This window comes from Pseudorasbora parva, chromosome 8 (genome assembly GCF_024679245.1).
Source record: "Pseudorasbora parva isolate DD20220531a chromosome 8, ASM2467924v1, whole genome shotgun sequence".
Taxonomy (NCBI): Eukaryota; Metazoa; Chordata; class Actinopteri; order Cypriniformes; family Gobionidae; genus Pseudorasbora; species Pseudorasbora parva.
The window spans coordinates 17252792-17273926 of record NC_090179.1 but is presented as its reverse complement, the minus strand read 5'-3'; the positions used below and the strand labels follow the sequence as shown (position 1 = coordinate 17273926).

At 36.4% G+C, this 21135-nt stretch overlaps 1 protein-coding gene across 5 annotated transcripts in view; it reads left to right on the top strand.

Annotated features, from left to right (window-relative positions):
• The first annotated feature begins 3528 nt into the window (after positions 1-3528).
• Positions 3529-21135, top strand: part of stim1a (stromal interaction molecule 1a) — a 62128-nt gene continuing 44521 nt past the window's right edge. For 2 of the 5 annotated variants that reach the window (XM_067450224.1, XM_067450223.1), the window contains exons 1-2: positions 3529-3848; positions 6030-6160. In XM_067450224.1, coding sequence (XP_067306325.1) covers positions 6040-6160 — 121 coding nt within the window. In that variant the 5' untranslated portion in view covers positions 3529-3848; positions 6030-6039. The remainder of the gene's footprint in view (positions 3849-6029; positions 6161-21135) is intronic. The other 3 variants (XM_067450227.1, XM_067450225.1, XM_067450226.1) reach the window with 3 other exon arrangements.

Here is a 21135-nt window from a genome sequence, read left to right as displayed (position 1 = left end):
AAATGAATGGGGTTTAGGTTCAAAAGAAATGCAAAAAAAATGTTTTTGTTGCAATTACTTATCACAACTTAACATGTAACTTTTGTTGTTGTTGTTGTTAAGATAAGTCAAATTTCTTATACTAAAATTATAAGGTAAAACTAACACTTTTTGAAGTTGAAAGAAAATTTTGAATTTTAAGTTGTGATTACTGCAGTACTTTTTAAATATGCAGATACTTTAGATTCTGCAATAAATTATTAAATGAATACTCTATGTATCATGAGAGCAGTGTAATTCAGCAGTGTGTGTGTGTGTATATATATATATATATATATATATATATATATATATATATATATATATATATATATATATATATATATATATATATATATATATATATATATATATATATATATATATACTACATACTAAATACTACATACATGCATACATACATACATACATACATACATACACACATACACACATACACACAAACACACACCTGTTAGTGTGTAGGATATATTAGACAGACGTGAACATTTTGTCCTCAAAGCGGATGTGTTAGAAGTAGGAAAAGTTTGACAAGGGCCAAATTGTGATGGCTAGATGACTGGGTCAGAGCATCTCCAAAACTGCAGCTCTTGTGGGGTGTTTCTGCTCTGCAGTGGTCAGTATCTATCAAAAATGGTCCAAGGAAGGAACAGCGGTGAACCGGCCACAGGGTCATAGGCGGCCAAGGCTCATTGATCCACATGAGGAGCGAAGGCTGGCGTGTATGTTCCGATCAAACAGAAGAGATACTGTAGCTCAAAATACTCTATAAGTTAATGCTGGTTGTGATAGAAAAGTGTCAGAATACACAGTGCATTGCAGTTTGTTGGGTATTCATAGCCGCAAATCGGTCAACCACCGAAAGCCCCAACAGTGGGCACGTGAGCATCAGGACTGGAAAATGGAGCAATGCAAGAAGTGGCAGTCTGATGAATCATGTTTTCTTTTACATCACATGGATGTCTGGGTGCATGCATCACTTATCTGGGGAACACATGACATCATGCACTATGGGAAGAAGGCAAGCCGATATGTGATGCCTTGTGCAATGTTCTGCTGGGAAACCTTGGGTCCTGCCATGTGGATGTTACTTTAACATGTACCACCCATTGTTGCAGGCCGTGTACATCCTTTCATTGAAACAGTATTTCCTGGTGGCTGTTGCCTCTTTAAGCAGGATAATGCGCCCTGCCCCAAAGCAAAAAGGGTTCAGGGATGATTTAAGGAGCACAACAACAAGTTTAAGGAGTTGACTTGGCCTCCAAATTCCCCAGATCTCAATCCAATCGAGCATCTGTGGGATGTGCTGAATAAACAAGTCAGATCAATGGAGGCCCCACCTTGCAACTTAAAGGAACACTCCACTTTTTTTTTGAAAAAAGGCTAATTTTCCAAGTCCCTTAGAGTTAAACAGTTGAGTTTTACCGTTTTTGAATCCATTCAGCCGATCTTTGTATCTGGCGGTAGCACTTTTAGCATAGCTTAGCATACATCATTGAATCGGATTAGACCATTAGCAACGCACTCAAAAATGACCAAAGACTTTCACTATGTTTTCCTATTTAAAACTTGACTCTTCTGTAGTTACATCGAGTACTAAGACCAACGGAAAATGAAAAACACATTTTTTTAGACCGATATAGCTAGGTACTATTTTCTGCGTAAATATCACTGCGTTGCTGCACCCATTGCATGGCAGCAAAGTTCCCTGATTATTACGCTGAAATGAGAGAATAGTCTAAAATCGGTCTAAAAATCAAAATGTTTAATTTTCCGTTGATCTTAATAAACGATGATGTTTTAAATTGGAAAAATATTATCTTTGAAAAAAAGTCTTTGGTCATTTTTGAGAGCGATGCTAATGGTCTAATCTGTTTCAATGATGTATGCTAAGCTATGCTTAAAGTGCTACCGCCAGATACAAAGATCGGCTGAATGGGTTCAAAAACGGTAAAACTCAACTGTTTAACTCTAAGAGACTTGGAAAATTAACCTATTTTCAAACAAAAGTGGAGTGTTCCTTTAAGGATTTGCTGCTAATATATTGGTGCTAGATACCACAGCACACTTTCAGGGGTCTAGTGGAGTCCATGCCTCGATGGGTCAGGGCAATTTTGAAAGCAAAAGGGGACCAACACAATCAGAATGTCAAACTGAAACAGTAAAATGTGAACATGCACAGAATAACATTTTGCAGTGTCATCACAAAGCCACTAGGAGACAGTATAATCTTTTTTACAGACACAAACACACTCTGCAGTGCCTTTACACAAAGCGGTGAATGGAAAAAAAGAAAAGAGTAGGAAAAGCACCATCACAGCAGAAGTGGATGTTCAACCAAACAGTCAGTGCACTCAGAAGATTACTTACTTATGTCCTTCTTTGTCCTAAACATATTCAAACTGTATAATTATTGACTATTTTTTGTCGATGGTTAGGCAGAGTTAGTTATCAGAATGTTTATTAAGGCCCAGTATGTTTCTGTTTGCATCACTGAATCATTATTTTCCTATTTATTATTACAAAACTACTTTGAAACAATTTCTATTGTACAAAGCCCTTTATAAATAAAGGTGACTTGACTTGACTTTATACCGAAATCAGTTTAAAAAGGTTTGATTTTAAGACTGGTAAATGATTTTCTATCAACAAACAGCAGAGCATGGCACTATAGTTACACCAAGGTCATGGGTTTGAATCTTTGGAAATGCATCAACTAATTAAATGCATAAATTGCTTTGGAAAAAAATGGTGTCTAAATGAAATTATTATACTAATAAATACAACAACTTTGTATTAAGACCAATAAATACAAAGCTGTAATACATGCATTTTATAGAAAAAATATTATATTAATCAACCTAATCTGCTAATTCATTTGCAAATATTTACATACTGTCATATTGAAACATTAATATTATAATTCAATTAAAATAGACCATCATTATTAATTAAAATGTAAAAATAATAATAATAAAAAAAAAGACCTATCAGGCAACATTATGATTGTGTTGGTGCCGCTGATCTATATTAATCTGTGGTTGGTCCCCTTTTGTTGTCAAAAAATAAATAAATAAATAAATAAATAAATAAATAAATAAATAAATAAATAAATAAATAAATAATAAAAATAATAATAATAATAATAATAATAATAATAATAATAATAATAATAATAATAATAATATAAGCATCCTCCACAGTAGATCAATAATGAGAAATAAATACTTAGTACAAAACACCGTTTTCCGGCATTTAGGCCTACATTTAAAAATACAATTACCTAAATAATATAATATACTTAGTAAAAATATACTTACCTTTTTGTGACATTTACAATTAAAAATATAATTACCTGAATTATATTTATAGTTACCTAAATATATATATATATATATAATAAAACAAAATAAGTCAATGTAAAAGTCGACACCATTAAATAACAGACAGTATATGTGTATGTGAGCATGTGTGATAGCGAGGTGGCAGGCAGAGTGTGATTAGCAGGGAGTGTGTGAGTGACTGCGCATGCGTTGCGCCGCAGACTGTGTGTGTGAGCCCGGCGTGAATCGAGGAGGAAGCGCAGTTCGTTCGGCCTCTCTCAGCTTCTGTCCCTGACAGAGGACTAGCGAACCACCGTCCACCTGTCGTATTCTTTCATCGGCGGGACGGGAAACCGTACAAGAGCCTTGTGGTCGTGTTTTTTTTTTTTTGAGTGTTTGATACATAGCCTCCATGGAGTCTGATGGGAGGAGAGAGCAGCTGAAGACGAACCTCAAACACTGAGACGGTCCACACGAGGATCCGAGGTAACTCTGCTCATTTAAAACGGTTTAACATTTGTTTGTTTTTTGTCTTTTACATGATATATCTTGTCAGCGATAGATTTGGGTGTTTATAAAGGGGGAATTGTTGGTGCTAGTGGCCTCGTGCCGCTACTAAACCAGCTGCGCAATTTAACCGCATGAATATGAAGATAACCTACTACACTGCCGTTGGTTATGAAACAGCTTTTTATGACTTATTTTGTTAAGCAAATGTGGGTAATTCAACTCGTACTAGTCCAGAATCAAATCTGCTCTTGAGCCATGTCATACCTGGATAATAGACTACATAGCCTATGTTAATCTGTTAATTAAGATTATCTTTATGTGAAATCTATACTAACCTTAATATATGAAGCTATACATTCAGACTATAAACCTTCTTTCAGAAGTGTTGGTCTACGTTACATAGTTTACACTTATACGTGTTAACTAGTTGACAGGTGAGTTGGGGAGTAACTTGACAACATTCAACCCACGTCATCGTGTTTATGGGGTCGCCAGATATAATAATCTAAGAATCTTTTATTTGTTTTGTTTGGTGTTCTAAACGTTTGTTATTCTGTGCTTTACCAGGGATCAAATTAACCCCAAACAAAAACAGCAATACCTATCTATCTATCTATCTATCTATCTATCTATCTATCTATCTATCTATCTATCTATCTATCTATCTATCTATCTATCTATCTATCTAATGTTATGTTTCAGATGTCTTTTATATATTTTTTATAGTTATTAATATATCCAAATTAGTTTGTTATATAACTTACAATATTATATTTTCTTTCTAAAGAATTAGAATAAAACAAATAATATAACAATATAAAGTTTAAATGTTCATTAAATTATATAAATATTATATATTTATCTATTTTACTGTCATCTCACCCATGGGTCTGCATTCAGTTAAGTAGCATCAAACAATATAATCCTTATACTGAGTGAATAAAGATGACTTATTCCGTCAACCCAGAGTTCAAGGTATCTGTAATGGCAAGTTAACATTGCTTTTTGGTATACTCCTCAACCTTTAAAAAGTGCATGTCTACTTTGAGATATTTTTCAGAAGAATATAATCATTTGAAGGCAAAACCAAATGACACTTTTAGGTTAATTATTTACAGAAAGTGATTTGATTTTTTTAACATAGCATCTGCTGTATCTAATTAGGCCAACATTATTGTTTTAATACTTTTCTTAATAGTCTTCACCTTCATATTGTTCTAATTCTTTTACTTGTCAGAAATAATGCATTTAAAGCAAAGATGGGTGCCTAAATTAATATATTATAATATTCATATACTTCTATAGATACAAATTGTATATATAAAACGTATCATTCATTTTATGTTATATATAAAATGAATATATTTAAATTCAAAAGCACCGTAATTTCATACTGAGCATCACAAAAATATTGTTGTTATATTTTATCTCCCATAGAAATTACTCTAAGCACATACAGAATAATTGTCATAACTCTAGTGATTGAGGAGAAATAAGGTGCATGCCAATTTGCGTTCTTGTGTACTTTTCAATGCTGTTTAAAAAAAATAATGCAAGTCCAAAAAGAAAGTGCTCTTTAAATGCCCTCAATTAAAACTAATTATTGAATGTTGGCCGCACTTCCTTTACATTGTGGAGGAGAAGGGGCTAGTTTTAGACTTTAACACTGGCTGACAAAATAACCTTATACATGAGAATTTTCTCTGTTGAGTACATAGTTATAGACCCAATTCAGAACAGCACCATGATGTATGAAAGCGAGGCTGTGACGAATAGACTTAATGTATTTTCAATGGTATCCACTGTAAAAAGATGAATAAAGCTTCTTGGTCACATATCATTTTTCACAGCTCTGTTTTTTTTTTGTCTACTGCAGTATATTTTTGCAGTGTTTTGTCAGCAGAACAATCCAAAAAACACATGAAATAACAGTTCAACCCACTGAAGAGATGTATATCTAGATCTCTCAGCCTCGCTTTGGTTCCCGTTATAAAGATGGTGTTGCTGTGAATAAGGTCTAAAGTGCGTAGTTTGGGAAAACACACAACTTCTATATCTCAGGATTAGGTTAATACTTGACTTGACATGGAGGGTTGGATTGTTGGTTTGGTCAGTTGCAGGTGACAAGATCTCTTTCTTTCTCTTATCTCAACCCAGCTGTCCCACTATGGAGCTTAACAGACTAGTGACGTTCTGGATTGTATGTATATGCTTTTTGTTGGAATGTCGAGCGGACAAACCCAATCAAGTAAGCCCAGACCCTTTGCCAGCAGACAACGGTGTCTCCGGTGAGTATATCCTGGAATTACTCTCTTATATTGGGGAAAAGTAGCTGTGTCATCGTAAATGAAAGCTAACGGCCATTTCTCCAAATAAAATGTACTTCAAAACACTCTGTGCTTTGCAGCCTGCTGTGCCAGTATAGACTTATTTAGAAATTGTATGGGGGTCTAAATGTGGCCCAGCTGAGAATAGGAAGGGAATGCATTCTCTGTTAAGCACTGTCCTCACTTGGGCTGTGTCAAATAAAGGTGCCTAGAGCATCATAGCGTGTAAAATTGCTTCTGTAATGTGTTTTAGGCCCTAAAAAGGTAGTCCTTACTTTGAGTTCATCTGAGTTTAACTTGAGAGAGGATTGGGATCTGTTGCTTCTTGCCCGGACGCATGATCTATGAAACAAACCAGTGAAGAACTATTAAAATTCCTCATAGCTTTCCTGTTATATGATTTAACTCTGTTCTGATTTTAGCATGAAGTTCATGTTAAAAATTATGGATAACCAGAAAACAACAGGACCCTATTGGAATTGCTCAGGTCTATTATTATTATTCTTATTCGAAATGAATTGCCTTTTTGAGGGCCTATACATGCTCGAAAACTCATGAAACTATGTGTCAGAAGAAAATGTACGTCTCTTATGAGTTTCAGAATTGGGCATGGCAAAAAGGCTTGATAGCACCACCTACAATATTTCAATTAAGCACCATTCAAGCTATGTTTCATGTATAAGTATGACATTTGGTGGACACATGTAACAGCCCAATACCTCCAAAAAAGTCCCTGGAAGCTAAATCTGAAAAGATTTAGCAAAACTTCTGCGGTTTTTGCCCTTACCAGACTTTGTAATTTAACAATTTCCTCCTAGAGATTTTATCAGATAAACATCATATTTGTTCAGTCTAATCTGAAGGCCTTTGTGATGTTAAATTCCCTGACAAAATTTGATGTTTCATCACAAAGTGGGAAGTTGTTGTAAATTAAGCATACAATGTCCAACCTGCCTCAAACTTCATGTTTTAGAAGTGCCCTGCCCTGAAGACATGTACACACCAAAATGTATGGTCATAACCAGCTGGTAGCAGGGAGTGTGGCAAATACAAATGACTCATATAGTCATCCTTAAACTTAAACGCATATTGCCCACCATTAGGGATGGGTACCGAAAACCGGTATTAAACGGGCCCTGGGGGTGCATTTTGAAAGACTGTTGTATCGATAAGCTCGAACGTTATCGGTTCTGCTGTCGGTACTTTTAAAAATACACATGACGAGAGAGAGAGAGAGAGAGGCACAAACGACAGCCCAGGACATAAATACATTCAAACATAGCCTGGTTACACTTTAGATCTGTGATAGTCTGATTTTATTTTAGATTTTGTCTTCCAAAGATTATAATAATAATATTTATGTCTAGCGCAACTTAATTCCCTTTGCAGCAACGTTGCCATTTCTCCCTAAAACTCAAACGTAATGACAGAATCAGCACGAGCAGTGATTGTTGTAAAATACAGTCTAGATACTGGTGGTTGTGTGGGACGCGTTTAATAATAAAAAAAACGATTAAAAGCACAAAAATGTCCGCAAGAGATTGTTCTCAAGTCGGCACGCGCGCTCTGAAACAGCCCGCAACGAGACGAGCAAATTACATGTACACAAACATCTATGTCAAAATGACCGGCTTGGAGAGTCTCTTAAACACAACATATATGCATTCGGCTGGTCATCCAGCACCATGAATTCCATAATTTCTTTGTAAATGCATTTATGCTTTGGTCTTTTCGCTGCTTATACCAAGGAAAGATAGAAGAGGCTGCTGACCTGTGGCTGACCTGTGGCTGGCTCTGAGCTCTGGCTAGCTTTAGCAGTTTTACCTTTACTAACTTACCTTCTTCAAACTGGGCATGTTCCACGTGGTGATGAGTTAAGTATCTAATTAAGTTTGTAGGTTTGTAAAGTTTCACAAATGGCATAATTAGTGTCTTCTTCGCTCACAGTTAAAAACTTCCATGCCAACGACATTGCATGCAGCTGTGCTGAACGCGAGCGCAGCGCAGCTGTAACGTCACGTCGCGGGCCGCGCTCACAGCCGCATGTAGGGATCGGCTCAAAAATTCCGATCCCTGGCCGATCAATCGGTGCATCTCTAGTAAATTTTAATAGACAAGCTGCGGACCATTTAAAATTCATCCCCGGGCCGTAATTATCCTAGAGGCCCGACTTTGGACACCATTTTATAGTCACGCCAAAATGTTCTTGATGCCAGCTACTGTTTACTTTACATATCTAATATTATTACATGTGAACTTGCTGATGTTAGCGTTGCGTTTGTCAGTAATCAGTAAATGTTCTGCCTTAATGGAGTCAACTTAAAGATGTAGAAGTTGCACTTTACAATGAATAACTACAGCCTTCTGGTGGTCTCTCTTTTCTGTGTTATGTTAATGAATCAAACCATCTGATTTTGATCGCAGCATAATGACATAAGAGCCTTTTGGGAAAACTGCCTAAAGTCTACAGTGTGTTTTAAAGATTTTGCTGTACTGGAATAGTGCCCAGTCAAGTCATGAGATGGTACTACTCCATTCGGCTGCTGCCTGAGTTGTACTGTATGTGCCAACCCTTTTCACACAAGAATTTGGAGTTGCACCATCATCATGACTATAAGTGTGCCTATGAGTAGCCTTTTGTTTTGTGCAAATGCAAATGTTTACTATGCTTCATATTCATAGTAGTATCAAATGTATTCCATGTGGTGGTTATTTTGCATCTTTAATACATGGTGGTGTACGAGTTGTGCTTGTGTCATACTTTAGTGATAAAGGTATTTAAAATCATACCTGGTATTACTTACACTTCATTCATCACACTAGGAAGTTCAAGTTGAGTGCATTGCATTGTGGGACTCACACTCACAGTGTGCTGTGATCTGTACTGCACAATCTAGTAAATGTAGTAGATAATGCCCTGTGCATGCAGAGAATTTGTATACTTTGAACATGGTTAGAGAGTAGAGAGTTTTCTTTTTCAAGCATAACCTTGTTCTTTGTCCGATGGGTTAAATAACATTATTTTACATTAAACTATTTCATAAGAGTAAGAAGTTTGCAAAGCAAATTGTCTCCTTCCCAATGGTTTACAATGTATATGTTGTGGTTATGGCATATTAAAGGTGAACTATGCAGGGTTTTCAGTTAGTGTGGGTCTGTTTTTGTGAAATATGAGGACACAAATGTGTATAATGACATGGGTATGGCACGGGTATTACAAGGAGAGGGTGAAATATGAATACATTGGCTATGTCCCTGTATTTATAAATGCTTATAAATCATACAGGATGAGTTTTTTTGAGAAAGTAAAAATGCAGAATCTTTCCTGTGATGGGTAGGTTTAGGGGCAGGGGCAGTGGCAGTTTAGGGGGATAGAAAATATAGTTTCTACGGTATAAAAACCGTTACGCTTATGTAATGTCCCCACATTTCACAATTACAAATGTGAGTGTGTTAGAGATTCTGGATAATTTGAGAATCACTTTTCTCATACATGAATAATTACTGAATGAGTCTGCATATTTGAAGGAATTTGAAAATATATATATAATTTTATTATATATATAATTTTATATTTATGTATATATATATATATATGTGTGTGTGTATAGATAAACGGTGTAACTTAAATTAAAAATAAATGATAATTTTATATATACACAAAAAAAGTAAGTAAAAAAAGTCCTTCTCAAAAAAAGTAGCATATTGTGATAAAAGTTCATTTCTTTCCATAATGTAATGATAAAAATTAAACATATATTTTAGATTCATTGCACACCAACTGAAATATGTCAGGTCTTTTATTGTTTTAATACTGATGATTTTGGCATACAGCTCATGAAAGGAATTTTGGGTTATCTCAAAAAATTTGCATATTTCATCCAACCATCCGTGTTTTTAATACAAAAAAAAGTCAACCTTCAAATAATTATGTTCAGTTATGCACTCCATACTTGGTTGGGAATCCTTTTGCAGAAATGACTGCTTCAGTGCGGCGTGGCATGGAGGCGATCAGCCTGTGGCACTGCTGAGGTGTTATGGAGGCCCAGGATGCTTCGATAGCAGCCTTAAGCTCATCCAGAGTGTTGGGTCTTGCGTCTCTCAACTTTCTCTTCACAATATCCCACAGATTCTCTATGGGGTTCAGGTCAGGAGAGTTGGCAGGCCAATTGAGCACAGTAATACCATGGTCAGTAAACCATTTACCAGTGGTTTTGGCACTGTGAGCATATATATATATATATATAGCTAAACAATCTTTCTCACAATCTTTTGCTAAACAGGTCTATATATATATATATATATATATAGACCTGTTTAGCAAAAGATTGTGAGTTTCACAAAATAGAAAGATGCTGTAAAAAAAAAAAAAAAAAAAAGCTAAAACATAAAAAAAAAACGTTGCTGCTTGGCCACTATCAGGGCAATAATGAAGAAGTTTCAATCAACTAAAGATGTAACAGATCTGCCTGGAAGATGAAGTGTGTCTAAAAGTCATAATGAGATTTTCTCCATTTAAAATTGTTATTCTCCTGGTTAGATTTTTTTTATATATGTTCTAAATAAAAGACAAATAAAATGATTAACATTGCATATTTATTTTCACAGCCGCCTTTGATCATATTTACCAAGTCTAATGGTATATGTATCCATCCCGATTCCTGAACCGTCATGGTTCAGTGCGTGCAGTCACACAAACACAGTCAGTCACAGGTGATCCACTCTCCAATTTAAAAAGGGGCCCGCTGTTTACATCCAGTTAAAAGTGCAGAAGAGACGATAAATCGATATGTTTACATGTACGGTAATCTCTCAACCAGCGTTTCAACTGTGGAAAGATATCAATAAAAGAGCTTGAGAGTATCGCACATAGCATTACATTTACCTCAGGCATTTAGTGTCGACAGCATGTTAGTATGCTAGAGATCCCTTGAGAGGAGCATTTCGTATGCATTATATTAGCCTATTCATTATATGTACTTAACCTGTTAGCAATTATTGATTATTTAATGTATGTTTAAATACATTACATAAAGTTATGACAGTCATTGTGTAAATTATTATTTGAAAAATTATTTGGATTTATAATTAGATTTAGAAGTTGATGCAAAACCTTCCTTATCTGCAAAAAATTCATTAAAAAATAGCACCTACTGAATCTAATAATTTGGTCTCTTTAGTTATTTGTAATATTTAATATTATAGTAATGTGTAAGGGCTTCCTATATAGTTTACTCAGCATTAGTTTAGAGATTTTTTTTATTTATTTTATCCTTAAGAAAATTAATTATCATTTATTCAAACACGAGACGCAATGGTTTTTGTTATTATTTTTTAATAACCTTATCCACATTCAAGGGTTGATAAAAAAGAATGCATCAAGCTAAAATAAAAGTATTTATTTTCTTTTATTATATTGCATGTTCATATATTTATACAACAAAAATATTCTGGGGGCCATAACATTATTTGAGAAAAGGACTCTTTGCAAGTTTGCATCAGGAAAGTGGAAAAAAAAAACTTTGAGCACGCTGAATTTGACAGCATTAAAATAGCAGGCTAAGTCGCAGGATCTTTAGCAAGATGTTTGAGTGGCTATTATATCAGACAGGATAAAGACATGACTAAGAAACTGAAATTAACCTTCAATAATGGGGTGTTTCTAGCTTTCCCAGCACTTATATTAACAGGCACATGGGAAATGTGGCAACTTTGGCCTTTATCAAATTTGCTCACAAGCTTTTAAGGAAGTTTTGGGTTGCAAGATATCCTGTTTTTTTTTTTTCTTCGTTTTTTTCCCCCCCCTCACCATTCAAATAGTTATACATGAATTGATGTTAATCTACTGACACATTCAATTATATCCAAGTGGGAAAACAGCGTGAATCTGTCTATGGGCAAAATGTTTTCAAAATTTTGGGTCAGTAGTTTTTTTTGTGTTTTTTTTTTTGCAAGTGATCAAAACTGACAGTAAATACATTTATAATGCTGCTAATATTTCTCTTTCAAATAGTGCTGTCAAATGATTAATCGTGATTAATTGTATCCAAAATAAGTTTGTTTACATAATGTGTGCGTACTGTGTATATTTATGTATAAAAATACACACATGCATGTATACATTTTTTTTAAAATTATTTATATTCATATTTAATATAACTTATATACCCAGACTGCAGCTAAAACTGTCACATTTGTGACCAAAAATATTCATTTGCTAGTGATATTTTTGCTGAGATCACCATTGACAACCATATAAATTTACGTATACCTTTTTACCAGCATGTTCTGTGATGAGTAGCCCAACACATCTTTTGTTGTGTTTTTGGCGTAATAAAAATGGGACTTTTTTTGGGACTGCCTGATCATTTGTAGCACATCCATAATCGCAGGAAATTTTGTACTTAGCTGTCACCTTTATGTCACTTTTAACTTTTGTTAATTTTAGTGAACAATTAACTATTTAAAATGTTGCCGCTTTTAATGTTGCCTGACAGATCCCTCAATCAGCATTTCGACCTTGGAAAAAGCTTATAAAGCAGGTTCATGTCACGTAATGTCAAATTTACCTCAAAAAAACAATTTAATGCTCATAACCCCGTTAATCAGCTAGAAAAAATTACTTGAACTAAATGATTTTTGTTGCCGTGTTTAATCGTGTTCCCGGAAGAGCGTGTGCACAACACGATTCACACATACAGACTCACATGTAATTTAGTTCAAGTTCACTTGTGCATTCGCATATATTTTGTGCAGATATCATTTGTAATATTATGTTTTATTACAAATCTTTAATGAGAACACTATTTAATAAAACGTTGTGAATTCATTGGGTTTAGTTAGCGTGTTCACGAAGAGCTTGTCCACACATTGTGACCAGCTGGCATCTAATGCGGCAGCATGTTGTTTGTATTAGTTGTTATACTTGTTAATTCGACGATCAAACGATTCAAACGATCAATCGCATCAATCGACTCATTTTACAATCCTAATAGCCCTTTATTTAGACAAAAAACCCTTCTCTTCGATTTGTTGAGGAACATGGCGTTTTGACCAGCATTTACACACCCTGTCAAGCTGTTGTCTATAAGCAGCTGCTGTAGACACATGCTGCAGTATTATGGCTATTAACTGATCGTGAATTTTAATGATGATCAATTGTGGGATATTGGGTAAATCGACATCCCAAATATGCAGTATACATGCACATATTTCTTAAATGTGTAAATGCATGTATCTGTATTCAAATATACATACTTTATAATATACAGTACACACACACAAACACACACACACACACTATGTAAACTCAAACATTTCTCTCATTAATCTTGATTATTTGACAGCCTAATTTCATCAAAGAATTCTACAATGTATCACGGTTTAAACAAACATATTAAGCATTTTTAACTTTAATGAAAAAGTGTTTCTTGAGCATCAGACTATATTAGAATGATTTCTGAAGGATCATGTGACACTGAACAGTGGAGTAATGATGCTGAAAATTCAGTTTTGATCACAAGAATTGAAATTGAAAACAGTTATTTGTATTTTTTATCAAAAAAAAAAAAATCTCAAATAATTGCAGCCATGGTGAGCATAAAGACTTCTTAAAAAAACCTTCACAGCCCCAAACTTGCATACAGTAGTGCATTTACTAAAACTGCAGCCCTTGTTCCATATTTATTAAACATTTCTTGACCACATCGGCCTTCCCATGACCACAAACTCTGAGGGTTCAGCGGAGTGAATCTGTACCCGCCACGCCTCCACAGGCCTTGATCTTTGGAACTTCCTGTGCATTTGAGGTTTGATCAAACCGCACCGATGGACCTCAGTGTCTCCTGGGGCTGAGGGTCATGCTCCACAGAGTAAACAACACTGATGCCACTGGCCGGGTTTTGTTTCCAGCCCTGTTGGAAAAGACAATGTACCATGCACTACATTTGGTGTGCTAGTTGTCAGCCTCCCCCAATAGGCAATCGGCCGGCCCCTCATCTCCTGTCTGTTATATAACAGCAGACTGACAGAAAAGAACTTGGGGTTTGTTGTCCCCTTTCTTTCTTTTATAGAGAAATTTTATTTGAAGTTTGTGTTGCAGGTTTATAATGACAATTTTCTGTTCTGTAATTGTTGTAAGGGGACTGAAGGATTACATAACCCTGTATTCACTGAACCCTGAATTGATGCAGCAAGTCATGTTTCATACAGAGGCTTTCACCAGTGCTTTTGATCTTAGGCTTGTTCTGGTTGTATAAAACACTTTATATAGGACATCGGTATGTAAACGAAAGCCTGCAAAATACTCTACACTATGCAAATTCATTGTTTTATTTTTAACCAAACTGTTGATCGCCATGACTGTAGCTTACCTAAAATACAGATATTACAGTTTGGATTTCGTTTTCTGTTGGCTATTTGGCGAATACATTGCATAATTGCTATGATTTGTGTTAGGGGTGTTGAAATTAATTAGACTGGGTAAACTCAGCCTGGTCTGGCGCCGATTTGATTTCGCTTTGCAACTGTTCGTCCACACGAAGCCAGAGCTTTCCCAATCCGATCTTTTTTTTCCTTGTTTCAAGAAATATCTGCGTCCACACGAGATAACCGAAACCGACTCAAAAGATGTAGTATACGAGACCACTAACTAATCTATGAACATTGAACAGCCATATCGTTATACTGAATGCCACAAAAAAGCACAGGACCAATAAGTTCAAACCTACTTGCCTATTACAACAGATTTCCTCAAATAAATGTTAGACTATAATGTTATAGGCCAGCACGTTACTGTATTGTTGTTCATTACCACGGCAACCATTTGCGTGTCAGGGTTTGTCCGAAAGCGTCTGAAGTATAAAAATTATCTGTAGACATGACGGCTGGCAAAATATCACAAGAAAAGCTTTACATGTACTTACAACTGCATTATTTATATGTATTTTCTTCATTAGGATGTTGAAAGCAAATGACGAGAGTTTCATTAGCCGCGTTTCCACCGCAGGAACTTTACCCAGGAAACAGGAACTTTGGGTGGTACTCGGTGTGTTTGAACCGCAGGAACCAGGGTCTAAATGAAGTTCCGGGTAAATATTTCCCCCTCCAAATGGCCCTGCTCGCGAGGTAGTACTTTTTCAAAGTTCAGGAACTTTAGAGGGCAGGACTTGGGCGCTGAACATGCTGATTGGTTTAGCATTTTATTTCAACCGGCATTTTTAAAAGCCTTTTGCGAGGTTCGGTCTACGTTCAGTAAATATCAGTCTTGAGCCCCGTTTCCACCGCAGGAACTTTACCCAGGAACTAGGAACTTTGGGTGGTACTTCGTGTGTTTAGACCGCAGGAACCAGGGTATAAATGAAGTTCCGGGTAAATATTTCCCCCTCCAAACGGCCCTGCTCGCGGGGTAGTACTTTTTCAAAGTTCAGGAACTTTCGAGGGTGGGACTTGGGCGCTGAACATGCTGATTGGTTGAGCTCGCAGCATTTAGGTTCAACTCGGCATTTTTAAAAGTCTTACACGCCGCGCTCATGTTGACAAGAGAGGAAAGTTAATTTTTCTGAGGGGTTAACTTTTTATTTCGTAAGTTATAAGATAATGAAGATAATGTTGGAGTAATGACACAGCGTATATTGCCCCAGGCAGTTTTTTACTTTAACTGCGCCTGACAGAAGAATTATTATTTTTTCTGAGATGATTATTTAAACAAATAAATAGCTTATAATAACTAAATCCACTAAATCTTTCAATCGGTACACACAAAAATGATTACTGTCCGCTAGGGCTGTCATTTTTGAAAAAAATCTAATTCGAACGGATATCAAATATCAAGCAAGGCATTCGAATATATTCAATTATCTACAACGCCGTCATCTCCAGCAGCTGAATGTGTTTACGGATGCCATAGCAACTCTCAACGGCCACCAGGACTTTACGGTTTTATAAAAGCTATTCATTTGTTGTAAAGTGTAATAATCATCTCAGAAAAAATTAATTCTAATGTCAGGCGCAGTTGAAGAAGTTGATTGTTTGCTTACATAGGCTTAGGGACAGTGTCATTATGCCAACATTATCTTCATAACTTCTTATGAAATAAAAAGATTATCCCTCAGAAAAATGTATTTTCCTCTCTTGTCAACATGCTTGGTGCATGAGCACGACGTGTGCTCTTCAGTGGGGCGCGCGCTGTTGTCACATAAGGACGCACACTCAAAAGTAATCCGGTCAGGTCATTTACATGGTGAAATGTTTCGTTTGATCGATTCATGAAAAGATTTATCCACCCATCTCAAAACGATTACAATTTCATTCAGTTTGGGCATTTTTATTACGATTGAGGTGTTTATATGGAGCATTTTCCTTCAGATTGGACTTTTAAACTGATTACAGTGCTCCATGTAAACGCACCGACAGTAAAAAAAAAATTGCGCTACATGGCACTTTAAAAACCGGATAGTTTATTTATAGTTCGATTACGGATATTTCACGTCATCTTCGAATGCATATTCGAATATCGAATAAAAAGTGACAGCCTTGTCCGTCACTGGCTTGGAGGAACAGTCGCGTGCAGTCCTACATCACCGGACTAATTTGCCTAATCTTCTCGGAACTTTATCGCGGTCGAAACGCAGACAGCTGCAGGTCTGGGGGGGGGGAGAAAAGTTCCTGTAAAAAAGTTCCTGGTACAAATTGTTCCGGGTAATTTTGGTGGAAACGGGGCTTTGCTCTCTCTGTCTGATGACGCGCGTTCGTCTCAGCCATCTCACGTTCAATGTCTGTAATAGCTGATAATAATGTACATTGTCATTTTAAATCTAGCTTTACAAGCTTTCTGAATATGCTAGTGCTCTTTTCTGTCGTTGTTACCTCTTTGGTAAACCTATACATAACCAGCAAAAGCAGCACCGCTTGAATCTCTTCCATACTCATTATTCATTTTTTTTACAGTCTATTTTTCACCATGTAAACGACCTGACCGATTACTTTTAAGTGTACGTCCTTACATGACGTGACAGCGCGCGCCGTGCTCATGTTGACGAGAGGAATGCTAATTTTTCTGAGGGGTAAACTTTTTATTTCGTAAGTTATGAAGATAATGTTGGAATAATGACACAGCATATATTGCCCCAGGCAGTTTTTACTTTAACTGCGCCTGACAGGAGATTTTTTTTTTTTTTTCTGAGATGATTATTACACTTTACAACAAATAAATAGCTTATATAATAATGTATTAGTCCTGGTGGCCGTTAAGAGTTGCTATGGCTACAGTTAACACAGTCCAGCTGCTGGAGAAAACAGCGTTAACATTTTTGATGCGGCAGACAAACTGCATGTGACAAAATTATTGCGATTGAAAGTCATCACATATAAACACCAGATCGGTTTAGATAACGGCTCATGTAAACAGTCCACTAAATCTACTACTGTCCGTCACTGACTTGGAGGAGCCGTTGCGCCCAGTCCTACATCACCGGACTAATTTGCCTAATCTTCACGGAACTTTAGATCACGGTGGAAACGCAGACAGCTGCAGGTCTGGGGGGGACAAAAGTTCCTGTAAAAAAGTTCCTGGTACAAAGTTCCTGGTTCCTGGCTGTCGTAATTGTTCTGGGTAATTTTGGTGAAAACGGGGCTATTCATAATGTTTCTACTTCATGTAATACGAGCGCACATACTGGACTGAAGCCGTTCTCATCATGTTATCATGGGAAAACATTTCTTAGAGCGTGGCGAGCTCGTCCCAGGGGCATGGATAGTGAGCCGTTGGAAGTACCATCCTACGTCACGAAGCGCCACAACGTCCAATAGGAAAATTCGACTGCAGTAGCCACCATTCAACCTTAAGAGGGCAGCACTAAGACGTTTTTACACCATATATTATAGAATTAAAACACTTTATACCCAAATGTCAAAACATTTACTCAAATTAATAACCAGCATTAATAAAGCCCCAGTCTTGCAGATCATTAAATAAAAAAGTTGGTTTAGGATTTAGTTACCCTTTAGATGTTCTTAAATGGCCTGGTTAAACCTGGTCACTTCATGCGTTTATTCCGGTCAAATACCTGTCTGATTTATCAAAACAATTTTATTTTTGTTTACACTACAAAACAGATTTATATCTGATTTCCATTTCCCACGCTGTATGCAGATTTAATGGAGTTCATGTCACGTCAAAACAACAGATATGGGCTGCATTTTATTTCTCATCAGCTAATATCAAAACCAAAGACCACAATAGGAGCATGCGCGCAGTTTCTTTACATTTAAAGAAGATTATTGTGTGTTTCTTTCTTTTTGTTTTATTTGCAGTAGTTTGTGTGTTGGCTTGATGAAGAGATACTAGGCTGCTCGTCTGCGGTGATGTGTGCTGCAGTAGCGGTGTCATATCTGACTATAACATGACATATAGCCTATAACGCTCTCACACTTTTATTTTATTTTTAGCATTGTTGGGAGTAGGGCTGGGCGATATGGCCCAAAAAAAAAATCCCCGATTTTTTTTGCCAAAAAATTCGATTTACGATTTTAATCGATTTCTTCCCCCCTTTTGCAATATACAGTATACATATCAAAGGTTTATTAATTGATATGCAGATCAAATTAACTTTTATTAACAACAGTAATGTGCAAAAAAAGTATAGGGATTTAAAATTTAAATGTTATGCTATTTAATAATTTTGTTAAGTAATTTAGTTTTTCATGAGACTTGATGACTTCGTACTTTTCTTCATATATTAAGGAGTGGAAATGGCTAATAAATCAATACATGCTGGTTATAGTGGTGGGCACTGCATATCTTTTTTTAATAAAAAATGCTTGTTTGCCACAAAATGGATTAAACATTAAAAAAAATTAACTAAAATACTATTTCTTTCACAAGACCCCTTTAAACTTTTAGTTTTACAAACCATCACATTAAACATAGCATATTTTAGATATTTAGAGCTTTGAAGTGCTGGAAATAAGTGCAGTATGTGTACAAAGCATAGACCGTAAAAAAATATGGACGACTCGACATCATCCCTTTCCGCTTGGCAGATTTGAAGCTTTCAGGCGCCCTTGCACGGCGCGGACATCTTGGGACCGAGTCTGCGCAGTAGAGATTTCGGGACCGGAGTTGCGCAGTAGAGCGCAGGAAGTAGAGCAGGAAGTACAGTCGCGATATCAAAAGCCCGCCCACACTCTCGCAGATGCAGAACAATTAATAATGTTGGTGTGAAATAAACAGTTATGGAAATGTAGAAATTAAAGCTAAAGCTCTAATCTGCTCCCAAAAATTTCGAAAAAAAGTCAGTTAGTGCCTCAGTGACAACTTACTCAGAGAAGCCGTCAGTCTCGGCTGTCAATCATGACGTCACACAGCCGTTTTTATAACATCAGATAACTAACTCAAAGTAAACTTATTTTTAAAACGAACACCTGAAATGAAATCATCGTGATGATAACTGCCTTCAGTGACATAAACTAACTTTGGGGAAACATTTTTGAAGTGTAATTTTATTATTTAGTTTGCCTCGCGTCCATTAGAAAACACAGAGGGGCGGCTATACTGGGACCGGTCACCGGGGGGCGATCGAGGCGCGAAAGCTTCAGTAAATGAGAGGGAGACTGCAGGCTTGGTACAAATAAGTAAGTGTACGAAACCATTGGAAAGTGCTTGAATTTCAATCTCAAAATGTTGTACGAATCCTGAGATAAATAATGACAACAACATTAAAATCCATGTGGTTTTACTACAGTAAATCATGGTGAATGTTGGTGATTTGTGACTGAAACCCCTGACCTTCGCTCATGTTGTCTCCACGTCAGCTCTGTTTGATCTGATATCTGTGGTTTATAACAGAACTCTGCGCCGAACGCTTCCACTAGATCACAGTAGTGATGTTATTAATTCTGTGGTGAATTGAAACGCACTCTCATTGGATCTCCAGCGCTGTGTATCATGTCTTTCACGAGATTGGCCCGTGTGTGAGCTTGCGCTGCATTCGTTGTCCACGCAGCTCAAATGAGCGCAGTTCTGTTCAGACTTCAAACACACTTTGCAGCGGGGTTTTTGTTTATAGTTCTGTGAAAAACTGAACCAATGACACTGTATGTTGTTGTTAGACGCTATCCTTGTTGTTTGTGTATCTCTGTGGCACTGGCAAACGCGCGGGGGAGGGCTGAGCCATTACGGGAGCTCAGAGGGAGCGTCGGCGGATTTAAAAGAAAAAAAACGATTTTCATTCACAAAAATTTACATGAAACTACAAACTCGAATTAATCGATAAAATCGATTTATCGCCCAGCCCTAGTTGGGAGGAGTACAATTTACATATGTGGGATCAACAACCATATGCATTTAAACTTGTTCAGAGTCAATGTGGCCCAGACCACCTCTTGAAGTGGCTAATTTGTATTTAATTTTATGTATTTGCTCCTGTTGTCTTCTGTGCCCAGACTTGAGTTTTGTTTGATACATTCAAGAAGTGTGTTTTCTATGAGAGCAGGTAAAATTAAAGGTTCAGTTCATATATCTGACTGCTTGTGTTTATTACCAAAATTGTATACATGTGAAGTAAAATTGAAAATTTAGTATGCAGTGCATTGTCAATGCATTGTGAAATCGAATTGAACTAAACTGATCATGGTAATTGAAACAAACTGTGAGACCAGTATAGGTCTAATTTTCCCACATTCTCCTCCCCCTTTATGAGAGAACACACCCCCTACTGCTGATTGAATCACCCGAGACATCTTTATTTAAGCACACTGTTAAAAACAGTTAAGCAATGTATGTGTATATATAGCGCAATTTCTTCTGGTTTGCTCAATTTGAGTTGAGTAAATTTTGGATATGCAAGTCATTTACGCTTGGTAAGGGATACATTTCAGAAACCAGATATGATTCTTTTCATGTCCCTTTGCCATCTACCACGCCTTCAAGGTGAAGG